The sequence below is a fragment of the Oncorhynchus mykiss genome, chromosome 27 (genome assembly GCF_013265735.2).
Source record: "Oncorhynchus mykiss isolate Arlee chromosome 27, USDA_OmykA_1.1, whole genome shotgun sequence".
Taxonomy (NCBI): domain Eukaryota; kingdom Metazoa; phylum Chordata; class Actinopteri; order Salmoniformes; family Salmonidae; genus Oncorhynchus; species Oncorhynchus mykiss.
The window spans coordinates 19,390,983-19,408,165 of NC_048591.1; the positions used below are offsets into that span (position 1 = coordinate 19,390,983).

General features: G+C 41.9%; 2 protein-coding genes across 2 annotated transcripts in view; one reads left to right on the top strand and one right to left on the bottom strand.

Annotated features, from left to right (window-relative positions):
• The window catches only part of aifm4 (apoptosis inducing factor mitochondria associated 4), a 62,973-nt gene extending 61,811 nt beyond the window's left edge, over window positions 1–1,162 (bottom strand). Inside the window, exon 1 of the mRNA XM_036964758.1 lies at window positions 1,041–1,162. The gene's annotated coding sequence lies outside the window, so the exon portion shown is untranslated. The remainder of the gene's footprint in view (window positions 1–1,040) is intronic.
• A 1,472-nt stretch (window positions 1,163–2,634) lies between these two features.
• On the top strand, window positions 2,635–16,575 carry LOC110507698. The gene is made up of 4 exons (XM_021587852.2): window positions 2,635–3,701; window positions 4,614–4,771; window positions 8,430–8,477; window positions 11,336–16,575. The coding sequence occupies exons 2-4, from the start codon at window positions 4,636–4,638 to the stop codon at window positions 12,148–12,150; spliced, it is 999 nt and encodes a 332-aa protein (XP_021443527.1). The 5' UTR covers window positions 2,635–3,701; window positions 4,614–4,635; the 3' UTR covers window positions 12,151–16,575.
• The last annotated feature ends 608 nt before the right edge of the window (window positions 16,576–17,183 follow it).

The window sequence follows — 17,183 nt, forward strand, 5'->3', positions numbered from 1 at the left end:
AGATTCCTTTCTTTGCAAATTGAAAGAGTGGAAATACAAAATCGATCGTGCATGCTATATGGACCTTTTTAGGGTATGAAAAAAGGATTTTATCTAACAAAACGATACTTCATGTTATTTCTGGGATGATAAATCAGAGCAAGATTTCAGAATGTAAGTACACATTTCACCTTCAGAGGTGAATTTATCAAACCTATCGCAGTGAAAAAAGTGTTTTGTTGTTAGGAGCAATCCTAGCATGGCAGTAATAGCTACTGTAAATTGGACCATGCAGTTATATTAACAAGATATAAGACACTTATATGTCCCGACATTTGTTGTTTCTCTAAAATCTGCGATCATGACACAAGGCGCTGCATGATTTACAATTGTCCCTTGGACGGGACACCTATCCATTATATTATTTGTTCATCACTTTTGAAATGTACAGCGACAGAATTCAGAACATGGGTCATTCTTACAGTATTCTCCCTGTACACCAAGTCAGAACCGTAGGATAAATAAAAGGGGCATATAAGCAGACAATGAAAGCCCTTACAATATTCGATGATGACATTTCTCTAAAACAGGCTTTAGGCTACATGTGCACCACCAAGTCAGAACAGTAGACTAAGTTACGAGGGGGAAAGGGACCAAATTATTAGGGTGCGGCACATGGGCTACTAACAGCTTACCACCCACCATACACTTAGTATTGCTTTCTTAGCAACAGTATACATACAGTGGGGAGAACAAGTATTTGATACACTGCCGATTTTGCAGGTTTTCCTACTTCTTACTGGTTGGTAGGTGATCAAATACTTATGTCATGCAATAAAATACAAATTAGTTACTTAAAAATCATACAATGTGATTTTCTGGATTTTTGTTTTAGATTCTGTCTCTCACAGTTGAAGTGTACCTATGATAAAAAAAAATTACAGACCTCTACATGCTTTGTAAGTAGGAAAATCTGCAAAATCGGCAGTGTGTCAAATACTTGTTCTCCCCGGCATTCTACATAATTTATGCAGAAGCATAAAATAAATTTTTGGACTCACCTTGTTGTGCTATGCTCACTTGAGCAGGAAGGTGGCGCTGCGGTCCTTCTTGTGGGCAAATTTTGTCATCAAATCTGGCATTCTCTGGATTTATGGTGCTTTCAAGACAACTATGAACTCTGAAAAAAAACAGGTTGAACCATGAAGTCAGTGATCTTCAGGTCAGAGCTCTAGAAAGAGCCCTGAGTTCTCAACTTGGAATTCCGAGTTGGATGACCGTTCAAAACATATTTTCCCAGTCGGAGCTAATTTTTTTCCTTGTTCCCAGTTGTCTAGAACTCACTGAAGATTTCTGAGATTTCTCTCAGTTCCGATTTTCCAGTTGTTTTGAACGAGGCAGAAGTCATGCTCGATTGACAGCATGGCCAATGTATTCAAACGTTTCTGGCCCATGGTGTTGAATGTTTAAAAATAAAAATAAAAACATGTAGAGAAAGATGTGTGTCATGTATGCTAGAATGGAAGTTTAAAAACTACAGCTGCATATTTTATTTAATTAGGCAAGTCAGTTAAGAACAAACTCTTATTTTCAATGACAGCCTAGGAACAGTGGGTTAACTGTCCTGTTCAGGGGCAGAATGATAGATTTTTACCTTGTCAGTTCAGGGATTCGATCTAGCAACCTTTCGGTTCCTAGTCCAACACTCTAACCACTAAGATACCTGCCACCACATATAGCATACCTTGAGGAAATGTGCAAGAATGACCAACAAATGGAAATGTGTTCAGGAAGATAATTGTATTTTTTCTTCTTTTTTTTGTTGAATTGAGGGTTTGTAATTAATACGACTCCCATGTATGTTTCTTTACAGTAACATATATTTTGAATTTTAATATGAAAATAAAAAACATAACATTGAAAGTATTTTGTGTATTAATTTCATTAGTGGGTGCAGCAGATGTTTTGCCATCATCTTTGAGGCACCAGTGACTCAATATCACAGCCTGATCTCATTGACTGGACATAACACAGTAAATGTAAATCTGAGACACTCAAATTAGTATGATATAAGTTACGTTTGGTATGGTTACATAAGACAGATGGTTATTTAAGGCAAAAACTAAAGTACGGTGGTTGGTCTGGGTAGGTGGGCGTATAACGCGAACAAAGGTTGCGAGTTTGAATCTAATTAGCAACTTTTAAACTACTTACTCCTTTTTAGCTACTTTGTAACTACTTAACATGTTAGCTAACTCTTCCCTAACCCTAACCGTAACCCTTTTAGCTAACCATTCCTCTAACCTTTATCCTTTAACCTAACTTATAAACTTAACCCTAACCTTAAACCTAACCCCTAGCTTAGCTAACGTTAGTCAGCTAGCTAACCTTAGCCACCTAGCCACCTAGCTGGACATTATAAGATATCATAAATGTAGAAAATTCATAACATGGTGTACATTTAGCAAATTCGTAACATATCATAGTGTAATGACCTTGGGTTTATAAACTCGGAAATCGACTCTGCCGCAGGAGCATGCTTTTGCGGCACAGTCGATAGCGCGCCGGACCTCGGGCTAGAAGGTCGGGGGTTCGAGACCTGGTCCCTTCTGTTTCATTACGTTGGTGTCAGAAGTACAATATAAAATGGGTCCAAAAAAGTAATACATACCATACGAAACCTATCATACTAAATGGAGGGTCCCGGGTTAACATAAAGAATCATTCTAAATGCTCTGAGACCAGGTTGAATATCAATGATTGACCGTCTTAATTCTTGGCCAATTAAGCCTCATTATTGTGCTAAATGTTGCGAAAAAAATGAAACGTAGATAATTTCCATATAGACATAAGAGCTAGGCCTATCCATCAAGCCTAGCAAGACATTGCCATCCCCCATCAGGTCTGAAATGACTGGCCTATGTCAGATTGTCTCAGGGTGACGCATGTCCAGAGCAATGTCCCTGTCCATGGTGCTGAAATTGAGGCTTGTATTTGCCGTGCATATTCTCAAAGTAGCCCATATGATTTCGTAAGAACCCTGGCACGGATAAACAGGCTTTGGTGTCACCCAAACAATTGTCTTATCAAAAGTACAGTCATTTTAACATTCATAATAAAGACTACCCTGTCCTATCTCTGCCTTTGAACTACTGCTATAACGATCCTGGCAAAAGTCGATGTTGGGTACGGCCACTTCTTTCAATAAGCTGGATTTGAGTCGTATGATCATCTCGGGTGTTCCGGTCACGATGTCTTGTTTTCATCATACGACAGTAGACTACTGTACCAGCTCAACCCAACAGACGATGAAGGAGAGGGAGGCTGCGCCTGTCGAAATGTATCGTGCTCCGTTTCCATACGTTACAATCTACTTGCTATGTTGACCTTGTTATGAGTATTTTGGCAATAACTGTTACTGACGCAGCGAGATGGTGCAGCAGTAATGAAAACATATTTATCCTGTTGTAGCCTCCCAGGACCGTTATGCGATGCGTCGCTGATTTTTTTCTGTGTACAGGCTATCATCTTTTGTTCTTGATACAACGTTATCGCCTGCAAATGATGTTGAATTGATCTCAATTATTGGACGAATATCCTAAATGGTTTTGGAACATTCCTGGAAATCAATCATGTATGGATCGAAGGACTTGTTTATAGATCTCATGAATTTCATATCGTAATTCTTTGGGACTCCGTTCGACATTATCTAAAATAGCACGGTAAGCATGGATCATTTTCATAAAATTGCCACATTTATTGAGTGTATTGTAGTCATGTAGGAATCAACTGTAAAATTGAATTTGGTACTAGGACTTTCAACATACTGTAACCTACCAAGCATATTGCGTTGGTTTCTTCCATCTCTCTATTGGGTGATCAATACATTTTTTACCGCATGACCACAATGACTCATACACACTCATACACACTTTATCTTACCTGACATAACCATCATCAATCATTGTGTTTTTTAAAAATGTTATCTTAGAATAAATTAAGACTTCAGTGTTTCTCTTATGGTAATGCTTATTGAAAATGTGTCAGGTGATATTCTAAACTGCAGTGAAGGTAAATAAAGAAGGGGGAAAGATACTGCAAATGCATCATTACACACACACAGACACACAGACACACAGACACACAGACACACAGACACACAGACACACACACACACACACACACACACAGACACACACACAGACACACACAGACAAACACAGACACACACACACACACACACACACACACACACACACACACACACACACACACACACACACACACACACACACACACAGACACAGACACAGACACACAGACACAGACACAGACACACAGACACACACACACACACACACACACAGACACACACACAGACACACACAGACAAACACAGACACATACACACACACACACACACACACACACACACACACACACACACACACACACACACACACACACACACACACACACACACACACACACAGACACAGACACACAGACACACACACATATACATTTGGAATACTTCCTTTTGTTATTGTTCATCATTAGTAACAGGAAAGTGACCCTTATACACATGCAGGTATAATGTATATTAACGCCCTCTGACCCTGTTCTCTGTGCAGGGTGCAGGACAGGTGTGTAATCATGGAACCTACAGGCTCCACCTTGGACATGCAGATGGAGAGTGTTGAGAGGAGTACAGTGTTTCTCAGACAGGAACATCTCACCCTACTGCATGGCCTACACCTGGAGATCCTGTCCTTGCAGAAACGATGTAGCGGTGAGTCTATACATCACACACACACACACATGCACACATACAGTATGCACACGCGCGCAAACACACAGAGATCAAATCAGACTAGTGGAGTAGACAGTGACCCTCTTTACAACAACAGTGTTACTGCCAAGCCAAGCAGAGGCAGACCTCACTGCAGAACACAAAGAAGGTTCAGTGAAAGGGCATCACCACATGGTGTTGTGGTTTGACTGACAGACTAGGCTCATACACTGCAAAGATGCTAAAGCCATCAAATCTTAGATACAAACACAATGTAGCCTACTGTACTAGTCTATCAGCGCAATCAATTTGTTTTCTTGGGACTATTAACTTTAACTTGAAAAGAGCAGGTTTATCTCAATGAATGCTCCCCCACTACAGCCAGGGTTTCCATGAAAGGAAACCACATATTATAATACCTTCCTGTTCCTGGTAGTCGGGGGTCTGACTCCCCCTCTGGAGTTATCCTCTCTGCTGGGGTTCATTTATCCACCCTCCTCCTCTTTCGTCCTTCCTTTTTCTTTCTGTCTTTAATTCTCTCTCTCTCTATCTCTCTCTCTCTCTCTCTCTCTCTCTCTCTCTGTGGGGATTGATGGGATTTTCTGAGCAGGCAAAGGAAGGTGATAGGTTAAGGATTTTACTGTGCTTATTTTGGGAGGTAAACTGTCTATTCAACCCAGCTGGCGAGTGAGAGGGAATAGACAGGGACATAATATAAATACTGTACAGTATATTTTAGTCTTTGTCCTTGAGAGCAACCCAAGCATGGCATCTGTCTGTGCTGACTGGAGAAGTGCTTAGAGTCCACCCAGCTAAACATAATCAGTTTAACTCAATGTGATTACTGTATGTCCAGTCTACACAAGGCCCTAATCATCTCTGTCTGAACTGTCTGCAGTCAAGCTAACTGACAGACTAGACGCAAACAAACAGATTGGACATTCACTGCTTCAACAGCACTACAGTTATGATTAAGGATTAACATGGGTAACAGCGAACCCGGGACTGTCCTGGGAACACTGGGAACAAAATAAAATGAAAGACCTGGGAAATTACAACATTTGACCTCAAGGTTGGCACCAATGCAGGCCCTACACATGCGCAGCATCAGATTGGCAAAAATTAAAATAGCACATTATCCAAAGAAGTTGTCACATGGCCTAGCACATTTACTCCACACAAAGTCGCCTTAAATTCAAAGCGCATGCATAATCGACCCGATTGCAGTTAAACCCTACAGGAAACCTCTACAGTTGGCCTAAAGACTATAAATGAACATGTGCCTCTTTGAGCTGTCATTTGGAATCTTCAAACAGTCACACATTAGATAGGCCTATACACATTTCACTACATAGGCATCTCTGTCACAGATATGAAGTCTGTTAACATTTCAGAGAGAAATGAGGACAATTCTCCTGTTCTAGAACCTAGGCTATTTTCCTATCCAGTCCCAATCCCACTGAAACACAAAATCCTGACTCCTGTCTCGCATGAAAATTCCAAACTTTATTCTGTAATCCATAGGTTGCATTATCAAAGCACGTCTCTTGCCTGCATGTCAAAATACTGCTAGAATATTTCCCCTGCTTCTCTGTGCGGTCTCATAGCCTAGCCTACTTGCTGCCCATATGAGGGCTGAGGAAATATTCTGTTGACCACTATTTTGCTCCGCTCATACAGAAGGTAATAAAGGCCTAGTGCACAATTTAAAAAATATATATACTGTACCAGTCAAAAGTTAGGACACACTTACTCATTAAAGGGTTTTTCTTTATTTTGACTATTGTCTACATTGTAGAATAATAGTGAAGACATCAAAACTATGAAATAACACTTATGGAATCAAGTAATAAACAAAATAGTGTTCAACAAATTAAAATATATTTTATACTTGAGATTCTTCAAAGTAGCCACCCATTGCCTTGATGACAGCTTTGCAAACTCTTGGCATTCACTCAACCAGCTTTAATGGTCTCCTGAGTGGCACAGCGGTCTAAGGCACTGCATCTCAGTGCTAGAGGTTTGATTCCAGGCTGTATCACAACTTGCCATGATTAGGAGTCCCATAGGGTGGCACGTAATTGTCCCAGCGTCGTGTGGGATAGGCCGTCAATGTAAATAAGAATGTGTTCTTAACTGTCTTGCCTAGTTAAAAATAAAGGTTAAATAAAATAAATGAGGTAGTCACCTGGAATGCATTTAAATTAACAGGTGTACCTTGTTAAAGTTAATTTGTGGAATTTCTTTCCTTCTTAATGTGTTTGAGTCAATCAGTTGTGTTGTGACAAGGTAGCCCTATTTGGTAAAAGACCAAGTTCACATTATGGCAAGAACACCTCAAATAAGCAAAGAGATTTAAAAGTCCATCATTATTTTAAAGACATGAAGGTCACTCAATCCAGAACATTTCTAGAAATTTGAACATTTCTTCAAGTGCAGTCGCAAAAATCATCAAGTACTATGATGAAACTGGCTCTCATGAGGACTGCCACAGGAAAGGAAAACCCAGAGTTACCTCTGCTGCAGAAGATAAGTTCATTAGTGTTACCAGCCTTAGAGAGTTCAAGTAACAGACACATCTCAACATCAACTGATCAGAGGAGACTGCGTGAATCAGGACTTCATGTTTGAATTGCTGTAAAGAAACCACTACTAAAGGACACCAATAATAAGAAGAGACTTTCTTGAGACAAGAAACACGAGCAATGGACATTAGAATGGTGGAAATCTGTCCTTTGGTCTGATGAGTCTAAATTTTTGATTTTTGGTTCCATGTCTTTGTGAGACGCAGAGTAGATGAGCGGATGATGTCCGCATGTGTTGTTCCCACCGTGAAGCATGGAGGAGATGTGATGGTGTGGGGTGCTTTGCTGGTGACACTGTTGGATTTATTAGAATTCAAGGCACACTTAACTAGCATGGCATACGCCATCCCATCTGGTGTGCACTTAGTGGGACTATCATTTGGTTTTCAACAGGACAATGACCCAACACACCTCCAGGCTGTGTAAGGGCTATTTGGCCAATAATGAGAGTGATGGAGTGCTGCCTCAGATGACCTGGCCTCCACAATCACCCAACCTCTTTACCAATTGAGATGGTTTGGGATGAGTTGGACAGCAGAGTGAAGGAAAAGCAGCCAACAAGTGCTCAGCATATGTGGGAACTTGTTTAACACTTTTTTGGTTACTACATGATTCCATATGTTACGTCATAGTTTTGATGTCTTCACTATTATTCTACAATGTAGAAAATAGTAAAAATAAAGAAAAACTCTTAAATGAGTAGGTATGTCCAAACCTTTGACTGGTACTGTATATTTTTTTATGTGATTTATCAGGGGGTTCTACAGCACCCTCAGCACCCCTACTTCTCGTTGCTATGATGGGCACTTTCAGGATAAATATGAATTATTCCCGGTATTGAAACTTGGTAGATTTGGTGGGAAATATTCATCCCTAGTTTCGATCAGCATTAGTATTTAGTGTTTCAATGAGACACATCAGATTGAAAGCATTCCTTTTTATTGTTTTTGTAAATCCCTGAATTGTATCTATTTGTCTCATAGACTTACTCATATGACTCATTTCTGTCCCACACATTATTCATTCATGTCTCTTTCTCACTGATGTCTCATTTCTTGTCTCTGTTTTCTCAGAGTTGACATGTGAGCTGAATGTGAAGCCTCCAGGCAAGAGTGAACTGGGTAAGTTCTGTGTCTCTCTTTCTCTCTCTTCCTGCCCCCCTCCCCCTCATTCTCTCCAGGCTTGGCTTTGTGACACTAACTGTTTGTCCTCTTTGGCTCCCCCCCATCCCATCCCACCCTCATGGCATTATCCTTCACTTTACCCATCCGCCAAGGGACAGCCCTGTGGTCGACCTCCACAAACGCTCTCTCCCTTTCCCCCTCTCATCCTCAGCCATAAAGGCCATATTCCATGAATAAAACATCACATTTTATGGATTGATCTGTTACCAGGATAAAAAAATGTGTAGGAGGATTGGAATTGGGTAGATTGGCAGCGGAGTGCAATCCACAGTTCATGAATATGAACCATCAGACAAAAGCTGTGTGTGTGCACCTTAATATTCCATTCATGGGTAGTTTGTGGCATTAGAATGTCTAGATAGAAGATGGATATTATGTTAATATCGTAGATAATTACAGAGACAGAGGGGATGGGAGGGAATGGGTGGTGGAGAGAAAGAGAAAGAAAGGAGGAGTTGGGGTGTTCATGCCCATCTGCAGCCAATTATAACTAATCAGGACCCCCCTCTTTTTCCAGAGCAGGCCGTCCTTTGCTCTATCACACCACCACAGCCCCCTCTCCTCCATCCTCACAAATTGATCCATCCATTTTTCCTCCTCTCTCATTTTCCTCTGTGCCCTGGTGGAGGGGTACAATTACAGTCTGTTTGCTGAGACAGAGAGATGGAGGGACAAGGGAGGAAGGGAGAGAGTGGGAAGAATGGTACAGAACGTGTTAGAGGGTCAGTGAATGAGATAGAGAGAGAGAGAGAGGAAAAGGAGGACGAAATGGAGATTAGATTACACAGCATTTTCTATATTTGCAGCATGACCTCACCACCCTGGTCTAGTGGGCGACAGTTAGACAGAGACCAGGAAGAACTACACCAAGGAGAAAGCTGGGTTACTCAGAGAGAGAGGGAGGGAGGAGAAAGAGATGGAGGAAGGGGGGGGGGGGGGGTGCGAGGAGTGGAGGGCGGGAGGGGAAAAACAGATGTAGAAAGAAAAATCTGTAAAATAGTGATTGGGATCGAGAGAAGAATTAAGACAGAGGGATGGAGAAACAGGTACAGGATGAGACTGGTACAGAGAGAAGAATTAAGACAGAGGGATGGAGAAACAGGTACAGGATGAGACTGGTACAGAGAGAAGAATTAAGACAGAGGGATGGAGAAACAGGATGAGACTGGTACAGAGAGAGGGATTAAGACAGAGGGATGGAGAAACAGGTACAGGATGTGACTGGTACAGAGAGAGGGATTAAGACAGAGGGATGGAGAAACAGGTACAGGATGAGACTGGTACAGAGAGAAGAATTAAGACAGAGGGATGGAGAAACAGGTACAGGATGAGACTGGTACAGAGAGAGGGATTAAGACAGAGGGATGGAGAAACAGGTACAGGATGAGACTGGTACAGAGAGAGGGATTAAGACAGAGAGATGGAGAAACAGGTACAGGATGAGACTGGTTCAGAGAGAGGGATTAAGAGTGATGAGAGAAGAGAAGAACAAGAGAAAGAGAGGAGGATGAGAAAGGAGATAGGGGAAGGAAGGGCTATTTATGTGGATATCAGGTTCCTCCTATTCTAAACTAAATGCAGCAATCTTAATATAGGCCTAATGAAAATCCCTACTGATCATTTTACAATGATTTCACATCCAAGTTTAAACTAATCATAGCACCTTCTGCTCCTCTCCCTTCACATTAGTTTACTTTGACTTAATTCTTGGGTCAACCAGCATACCAGAGGCTGTGGTGTAATCCCTCTCCCCTGGCCCAGCTGTCTGAGCTGGGCAGCCTCAGCCCAAAGGTACAGCTACAGCTAGTACTGACTAAGGCTTTTTTTAATCCCCCATTCCTTACTGGAGGATTTCACTGTGATGGAGTACTATAGCTTTGACTTTGCCCCAAAAGCACAGCAAATGTTGTACAATGATTTTAGACTTGCGGTTAAAACTGGATGCAGTGACGTTATCACAGCCAATTCCTGGTGTAATGATGACATCAGTGCAGCCAATTTTGTCCGCTGAGAAAGTAGGTATTATTGGGTTGAGGGAACTATCAGTATATTACTACATTGAATGTTATATTGGCTATCAGCCCTCCAAAACAATCACTTTCCTTCCCCTCCCATCACACCACCACTGCATGTGAGCAGTCTGCCAGTTTACTCTCTTCACTCTCTCTATAGTGGGTAAGTGGCAGCAGATGTCACACCATGCCAGTGGCCATGATGCGGCTGGTAGAGATTGGGTGGTGGATACTGGCAGGGATTTGCTCAGTGGCTCTTTAATCCTTTGCCCAAATGTGCTCAGTCTTCTGCCTTTGTCCATTCAACCCCTAAACCCACATACCATTTCCTATCTGCCAGATGATCCACAAATGTGCTTTGAGGCCAACTTGGTGATTGAAAGCAGCCAGCGCTGGTCCATATCCGTTTGACTGAATGTATCACATCCAGGCAGTGTGTTATCTTTCTGCATGTGTTCTATGCTCTGTTCTCTGGTCCTATGTCCTGGGGGGTGGGGTTAGGAGGAGTGCTCTTTTCTCTGGTCCTATGTCCTGGGGGGTGGGGTTAGGAGGAGTGCTCTGTTCTCTGGTCCTATGTCCTGGGGGGTGGGGTTAGGAGGAGTGCTCTGTGGGGTCAAAATGTCAGCATGAGTAGTAGATGCCCTTCATGTAAATCCTGGCAGCTGCATTTGTGGCTTGTTTTTTTGTCTGAATGTTAGCTATCTGTCTGTGAATCTCTGATGCGTCCTTACTATTTGATTTGTGTGCACTTCTCTGCTTCTGTGTTCTTGTGTTCGTCCTCAGACCTGGCGGAGGAGGAGGAGCAGCTGGAGGCCCGCTGTCTGGAGGTCGAAGATCGCCGGGCCGAGCAGCAGTGCACACTGGGAGAGCTGTGTAAGGAGCTGACTCACAAGGGGGCGCTGGTTGGTGCGCTGCGGGCTAACCTCAAGGACAAGGAGCGCCGCTTCCTGGATGAGCTGAAGCGCCGCAGCCAACGCTCCACGGTGCTCAACACAGAGCTGCAGAGGCAGACCGAGGCGGCAGCCTACCTCTCGTTCCAGCTGCATGCTGCCCGACAGAAACTGCAACACCAGCGGCTGCAGCAGAGGCAGCAGGCCCTCAGGGAAAACTGGGAGAATAGGGATCGTCATCATGGGAATCCCCCTGGGCCCCAGTACAGCCAAGCAGCCGAGTGGGACACCGCCATCTTTTCTCCCTTTTCTCCTCAGTCGCCCTCCGGTTTCTCCAATGCCTCCAACACCAGCTCTGCCATAGCCTCCCCTGTGGTCAAGCCTAAACGCAGGGGCAGCAGGACCATGTCAGGGCACCAGCTCCGGGCGGAGAGGGCCAGGGAGTGTGTCCCCAGGGAGAGGGTGACGTGCCCTGCAGAGCCCACCGCCATGCCTGACCCAGCGCTGTTCCTCCACCCTCACCGCAGGCACCACAAGTCCAGGGTCAGGCATTCCTACTCCCTGGCCCACAGACAGAATCCTCTGGTGGGGGAAAGAGGGGAGGAGGAGGGGGGTGGAGAGGGGCCCATGGAGCCCCAGGACGGAGCTCCTCCCAGACTGGCAGCCACTGCCACAGCGTCACCTGCTGGCTGCTCAAACCAAGGCTGAATAACTAGCCCCACTGTGACCATCCCTAGAAATGCATCATCATCATCATCACTATTATCATAATCATTGTCATCATCATCATCATCGCTATCCTCATAATCACTATGACTATCTGATTTTATTAATACTGTAAATCGCCCATTGTCCTGCACCATTGTCGAATTGATACTGAGATTAATTTAGCATTGTTGATTATAATCCTATTAACTGGTATTTAGTTGTATTGCTATGATGAATACTTTTTATAATTATACATTTTGACATGACCTGAATTAACCCAAACTTCCAGGTTTACGAACACCCAATGAGGATGTTGTTACTAATCACTTCACGTCAATGTGTAGAATCTTGTAGTTGAATGCATTTACACAGGCGTCGCTCTATATAACGTTATTATGGGGCCTTATCCGAGTGTGACATCCTGTGTGGAGGTTAGTTTAACCTATGGCCTGTTGCCATAGACCACAGCGCCTACTGTGCAATTACCTTACCCTGCTGTGTCGTTTTAGGGCCAACCATAAATCAACCCTGGGTTGCCCTTGAAAAAAACATTTTCTGACCTCTGTTACGCTGAGTCACAGTTGGGTAGCGTCTGAGCATCTGTGTATGTCCTTGCTGTGAATACTATTGAATTTCAGATCTGCATCAGTGGCCTTCACTTGAAAAGTTCCCACATGGCCAAGAGGTGTAGTCATACCGTCATATCCCACTGAATCTTTCTTTATTCCATTGGTCATACAATAGGTAGGCCTACAGCACACCCAATATGTTATACAATAATTGAAAGTAACATTAGTCCACTGGCCTCACACACAGATCTTAGTAGGTTTCAATTATATTGTGTCTCTGAGCTTTAAAAAAACTACAAATATTATCAAACACTGATGAAGCTATTGGATGAGTTAAACTGGAGTTCCTGGCATCCTGCATAAATAGGTGGAGGTATAGGTAACCTTCTAATCTTGCATAAACAGGACACTTTTGGGTAATAATGCATTGGGACCAGTTTGGCCAGATGCTTCTCTCAGGTTTAGTGAGCTGTGTGTAATACTGTACACAGAGAATAGTTTTTCTCTGTGTTTATTTACATCTGTGGTTTGCTGGGGGGGTTTCACCTTAGGGATAAAAGACACATAAGAATGTTGTTTATAGATGGTATGTGTAACGATCCTCTTCCTGTAAATGACTGGACCAAAGCGTAGCGTGGTACATGTTCATGATATTTTATTAAATCAGAACACTTGAACAAAACTAACAAAGAAGAAAACAAACAGTTCTGTAAGGAAACTAAACTATACAGAAAACAACTACCCACAAAAAACCCTGTGGGAAAAAGCTACCTAAGTATGGTTCCCAATCAGAGACAACGATAGACAGCTGTCCCTGATTGAGAACCATACCCGGCCAAAACAAAGAAATACAAAAACATAGAAAAAGGAACATAGAATGCCCACCCAAATCACACCCTGACCAAACCAAAATAGATCAGGTCAGGGCAGGGCGTGGTCAGGGCAGGTCAGGGCGTGACAGTTTGTTGCTGTTTGTTTTGGGTTGAACTTCGGCTGTGGCTGATTTGATCTCACTATTACTAGTCAAGCAAAAAGGGGTTATTAGGGCCTTCTGGTAGATTTGTCTCTTGTCTCAGATAGCTGAGAAGAGAAAATTCTAATTTTCTTAAATAAAGGGGTAATTTTGGTTATCTACATGGTAGACTCCAAGCTGTGTAGACAGCCATGACGCTATGAAACCAGCCAACATTGATTTGCACTTGGCTGACCCTAGTGGTGTAGTGAGAGAATAGCACCCAACCAGATGAAGCTGTGTGGTGTCACTTGATCCGAACATTTAACCTAGTCTCTTTTCCTTTTAATTGTCTTTCAGTTGATGAAATTGGTGGATTTTAACATCAGATATGCTTACATTTTGAAACCATTTATCTTGGTAGGTAATATATCTTAACCCTTATATGAATGTACATATATCATCTGATAATAACTCAATATAACACAGAGGTAATCTTTTTAGTAGACACTCTTAGCCAGAGCAACTTTCAGTAAGTGAGTACATACTTTTTCACACTGGTCCCCTGTGGGAATTGAACCCACAACCCTGGTGTTAACAGCGCCATGCTCTACCAACTGAGCCACACGGGAAATGTTGTCAACAGGTTATTTAATACAAAATATTTCTTATTAATCAATATAAAATGGAATACTGTAAAAGCTATTAGAAGGATATGTTTTAATATGATTGTTTTAACTTAATCTTTTTTATGACTTATTTAACTGATTGTTTAATATATTATGTTTATTATATCACAGAATGTTATAAAACTATTTTCTGTATTTATCTGTCTATAAGGCATTTGGAGGAGGTATTGTCATGGAATGCCTTGAAGAAGAGAAGATGGGTTGAATTCAGTGCAGACATTTAACATGGTTGTTTTTTACAGTGTAAGAAGAGCTGCCTCATTACTGAAAAGCCATGAACTTAAACCGTTGCTGGCAACAATTGCTGTCAAGCCTCCCAAAAAATGGCTGTCACTTTCATTTTCTGTGTAGAAAAATGTCCAGATTCATGGTCAAGGCTTCCATAATGGCCCTTAACCCTTAGCCTGCAAGCAAGCAATTTATCATGACTGTGCACTATTTCCTCAGCTTCTGAGAACACATTCCCCATTCAATATCGAAATGACAGTAACATGACAATCCTCATTGAAAATGTTTATAGAGTACATGTTCTTCTTAGGGAACTAGAAGTTAGAGTGTTCAGCTTTCATGTAAAGCACATGTCCTTGGATGATGTACTTGTGATATACCTGTGCTTATAGTGGTGTCGGTACAGATGTGGTCTGTGGCTAGAGCCAGCTATGTCCAAAAAATATCCTTACTTTCACACGGACACATTCCACTTTACAACTAAGCAATAAGAACAGATAAAACTGACACTTCAAATCTTACACATTTTGGACATTGAAATATGTAAGTGACACGCTGATATGATATCATATCACAGACAAATAACGAATGAAAACACTATCCCTTTATTCTTAATCAAATAGCTAAACAGCTTTGATACACTGTTGAATCAGATTGTGGTGAAAAGTGTCTTATGACGACAATGATGAGCCAAAGAGGCCCAACACAGTTGTATGGTGTTCTGCCTTAGAGTAGTCCTGCTGTGGCCATGCTGTGTAACGTTGCAGCATAGCCATGCACAATTACATAGAAAAAAAACTAAACGTACCTTGTCTGTCATGAATGTTGAAGAAAATGATATTTGAATTTACTCTGCCAATTGTCCGTGGGTCGAAATTTGAGACAAAATATCCACAGGAAAGCATTATTAAACCAACTTCGAAACGCGGGTGGGTGGCAATCAATATTTGTTTGCTCGTGACCTAAGGCATGTGCACAATATGGAATTACATGCACAAGATACATGCATACTAACCAAAGTCGTGCCAGGTGATAGAAATTGCAACGGCAGTACTGGCGCTCTAAAAAGTTGGGTAAATAATACTTTCCTGTGGATATTCTGAAGGACCAACCTCACAGATAAGATATTCAAGTTCAAATGTAATTGTATTGAACATTCTGGCTTGTAAGGAAACTTTTTTTCAGACTGTATACCAAGAATTGGTATCAGTCTGATTTATTAGGCAAGCCTTGTTCTCCTCTTTCTGAATACCAGGAGAGGATGAGTCTTAAAAGTATTTTGTTGATTCGTCATAGAAAACTCAGATCTTCCCCTTCTGCTCTCCTTGATTCCTTCTGATCCTTTGAGGAGGTGGAAAGGAGAACAGACACAAGGAATCGAGCAATGACTTTTGAGATCACCCTGCTATCCTCACTTCTATCTTCTATCTGGTTTCCAATTCCACATTTACTAAAATGTTTCTCTATCCATTTACTCACTAGCGTGAAGAAAATGAGGATGAGGGAGACATTTGAATGAATTTCCCCTGCTGAGTATGTATTCCATTTTGAGGGAGGAAGGTTTTTTAGTGTAAAAACTCTCTCGCCATTGGCGCCCAGAGGTCAATCCTGACAGAAGCCAGAGGTCACAGAGGTAAATCCAAAACATTAGTTCATACTAGTGAATTTCACCATCACCTCATCGCGAGACCATGAGCCTGAGTCATGTCCACTACATGGGCATTTTAATAAGTATTAGTTTTCTTCTTGTTTGATATGTTCAGTCTTTTCAAGCAATAAAAAGCCCCCACTCTATATGTTCCCTCAGGCATACAACATAAGATATGTAGTGAGACACTCAGTGCGCCTCCTCTCAAGACCATGAGGGGTGTTGTGTCATACGGTCCCGTGCTGAGCGCCCCCCACCTCCGTCTTTAGCGCACTACTGTGTTGGCTTGCTGTAGAGTATAGAGCTGTACACATTATCCAAATAAAATGTAGGATTGACTAAGCGTGTGTACTGTGTGTTGTATCTTTGAATGTGTTACCCTGGATTATCGAGTTTGATGACGAACACCAGCTCTGAAATCTACATACATAGATATACAGTCATGTACATACATAGATATACAATAATGTACATACATAGATATACAGTAATGTACATACATAGATATACAGTAATGTACATATAGTGCCTTCAGAAAATATATACACCTCCTGACTTTTTCCACATTTTCTTGTGTTACATCCTGCATTTAAAACGGATTAAATTGAGATGTGTCTCTGGCCTACACAAAATACCCCATATCGCCAAAGTGGAATTATGTTTTTAGGAATGTTTACAAATTAATAAAAAATGTAAAGCTGAAATGTCTTGAGTCAATAAGTTTTCAACCCCTTTGTTATGGCAAGCCTAGTCACATAATAAGTTGCATGGACTCACTCCAATAATAGTGTTTAACATGAATTTTGAATCACTACCTAATCTCTGTACTCCCACACTTACAATTAATTATCTGTAAGGTCCTTCAGTCGCGCAGTGAATTTCAAACACAGATTCAACCATTAAAATCAGGGAGGTGTTCCAATGCCTCGCAAATAAGCGCGGCTATT